Source organism: Nestor notabilis, unplaced genomic scaffold (genome assembly GCF_000696875.1).
Source record: "Nestor notabilis isolate BGI_N333 unplaced genomic scaffold, ASM69687v1 scaffold20852, whole genome shotgun sequence".
NCBI classification, from domain to species: Eukaryota; Metazoa; Chordata; class Aves; order Psittaciformes; family Psittacidae; genus Nestor; species Nestor notabilis.
Genome location: NW_009917257.1, coordinates 3,785 through 6,297, shown reverse-complemented (window position 1 = coordinate 6,297; position 2,513 = coordinate 3,785). Strand labels below are relative to the sequence as shown.

Genomic DNA, 2,513 nt, shown 5'->3' with positions numbered 1-2,513 from the left:
GGGTCATTCCTGTTCTTCCACACTGTGTTACTGTACACTCTGGTCTGATTGCTGTGATGCTGTCTTATATGTCCCCACAGAATTGCCAAGGACCCTCGGTTTGAACGCTTGCCATGTATGCACAAAGGAACCTATGCAGATGACTGCTTGGTACAGAGGGTCACTCAGGTATTTCTGTTTCTGATAGTTCCTATACAGTGCTAACATACTAAAACCCTTCTAGTTACGGATGACTTAAATTTCCCACAAAGTAACTGTAAAATCTCACTAAGGTGCAGATTCTGTTCCTAACGCAGTTTTATCTGAAGTAAATTACAGCCGCCTTTGAGCATTCTTACTGTATAGGACAGCACCAAGAAGCACTTAGGATGGGAAAGCTATCAGCTGGGAAGGCTGGACAGGCTTTGGATGTTTCTACAAATCTATTTTGATGAGCAGAAGGGTATTACTAGTCTGTTACTGAATTCTGTGTAAGTCCTAGTAATGCCTCTGTAAGGACTCATAGCCCTCCTGTGTTAAATGAGCTCACTGACTAGAATCTTTTGCTCAGCTATGTATCCTTTCCGCGGGTTCACTGGTGTGGAACTTCCACTTCCTGTTCTTTTTTGCAGCACAAATGTTACATTGTGGCCACAGTGGATAAAGAGCTCAAGCGGAGAATACGAAAAATCCCAGGCGTGCCGATAATGTATATTTCCAGGCACAGGTAAGGGCTCTCTGGCAGGGAGGAGCACTGCCTGGTACAGTCTGGTAGGGACTCTACCACCACATACTTCTCTCCTGCACTGTCTGTAGTGCACACTGTCTGTAGTGCAGGTTACAGTCAAGGCCTTAGTGTTTGCACATAATAGAAGTACAGCTGCTGCTGGGAATAGACCTGTCACAGACCTGCTTTTATTGCAGCCTACATGTTCACTTGCTTTTATTTGGAAAACTAATTTCCTTTAGGCCAGTGTTCTTCTAGATTAGTTTTGCTTTCCAGCAGCAGCGGGAGGACTACCAGGCAAATGCATTCTACAGGTTCTTTGGGGGAAAAAAACCAACATTCTTCTTCCATATTTTGTTTGGTAGCTTTTTGTACCCTTAGCTAAGGCTGTATTTGCTTCTTAGCTAAAAACCAAACCAACTCAGAAGGATACTAGTGCAGCAATTTCAATACTACAGATTTTTCCACTATCGGCAAGTACTGGCTCACTTTTTTTTTTTCATATGCAAGCAAAATATGCTGTAAAAACATTTGCTTAAATTAATTTCCCATTCCTTCCAAAGCATTTGTAAAACCTATACTAAGAAGACTTTACTCACCTTTGTCATGTAGTGTTTTAATATTTTTTTCTACATAATGCACAGCCCAGAAGATTTAGCTTGCATTAAACCTGTACCAAATTGTTTCACATTATGGTAGACATATTTGGTAGCATGGTAAGGAGAGAGGTCAGGATGTGGAGATAAAAAGGCCAAAGTCTTTAGGTGAGATGGGAGAGATACTGGAAAAGAGGCAGTTGTGCTAGCAGTGGAAACAATGAGTCTAGTGATATGCAGAGCCAGTGGTATGTCAGAAATGAGGAGGTTGATTGCTAGCAATATGTAATCCTAACTGGTCCTTAATTAGAACATGGCTCAGAAGATTTTTCTTTCAAACCATCTTTGCCCCTTACTCACTGTGGCCATGAATTGTAAGTGGAATGGCCAAAGTTTTATTCTCCATGGTGGTTGCTCTTAAATCCTGTCAGATCTTACAAAACTACTATTTTTTTCCAGGAGACAGTGAGTTTTTGAGATGCCTGATTTATAAGTTTGAGGTGAAGGGTAACAGTAACCTTATGAAGGCTTTTCACTTTTTGAGGTAATACTTTTCTTCCTGGGGATCTGAGCTACAGATAGAAATGCAACAAAGCTGTTTACTGTTCAGTCTGCCTGGAAGCCTGTTGCTGCATGGGGAGGGGAGCAATATGGAGTAGGTTGTCTTCATAGGTTTTCCCTCTTTCTTTCTCAGATACAATATTGAGAGGATGCCAGATGATTACGGAGCTCCTCGCTTCTAACCTGTCAGCCAAGCCGTCAATGCCAGGGCTCTGAGCCAGGATAAGGGTTCTTCTGGTTCCAAGCCTCCTGCTTTCATTTTTGCTGGGACTTTACTCATAGGACTGCAGGTGACATTGGACTGACTTCATATCGTTGATCTTCTAAGAAAAAGCTACTTGAAAGAGACTGGTTTTATTCATCCTTGTTCTGACTTGGACTGATTACCTATGGCTGGGAGAATAATATGGGAAATAGAAGATGGCAGTGCACAGAACATGCTTCACTCCCTTTTTACTGGGATCAATGATTTCTGCATTCCAAATTAAATATTGGTGATGCAAGTCTGGCTGAGAATGCTGCACCTACAGCAGGACAAGTACTCTTCTGGGAAATTCCCTCACATCCAATTTCCCATGAGCAAATTGGAACCCATATTCTGGAGAAAAGACATCAAATCTGCACCAGTTGGCATGCCTGCTCTGGACAAC

The 2,513-nt window shown here is 42.1% G+C and overlaps 1 protein-coding gene across 1 annotated transcript in view; it reads left to right on the top strand.

The window, feature by feature from the left end:
* The window catches only part of FCF1 (FCF1 rRNA-processing protein), a 4,362-nt gene extending 2,081 nt beyond the window's left edge, over positions 1–2,281 (top strand). Inside the window, exons 5-7 of the mRNA XM_010009140.1 lie at positions 81–168; positions 612–706; positions 1,997–2,281. Coding sequence (XP_010007442.1) covers positions 81–168; positions 612–706; positions 1,997–2,045 — 232 coding nt within the window. The 3' untranslated portion in view covers positions 2,046–2,281. The remainder of the gene's footprint in view (positions 1–80; positions 169–611; positions 707–1,996) is intronic.
* The last annotated feature ends 232 nt before the right edge of the window (positions 2,282–2,513 follow it).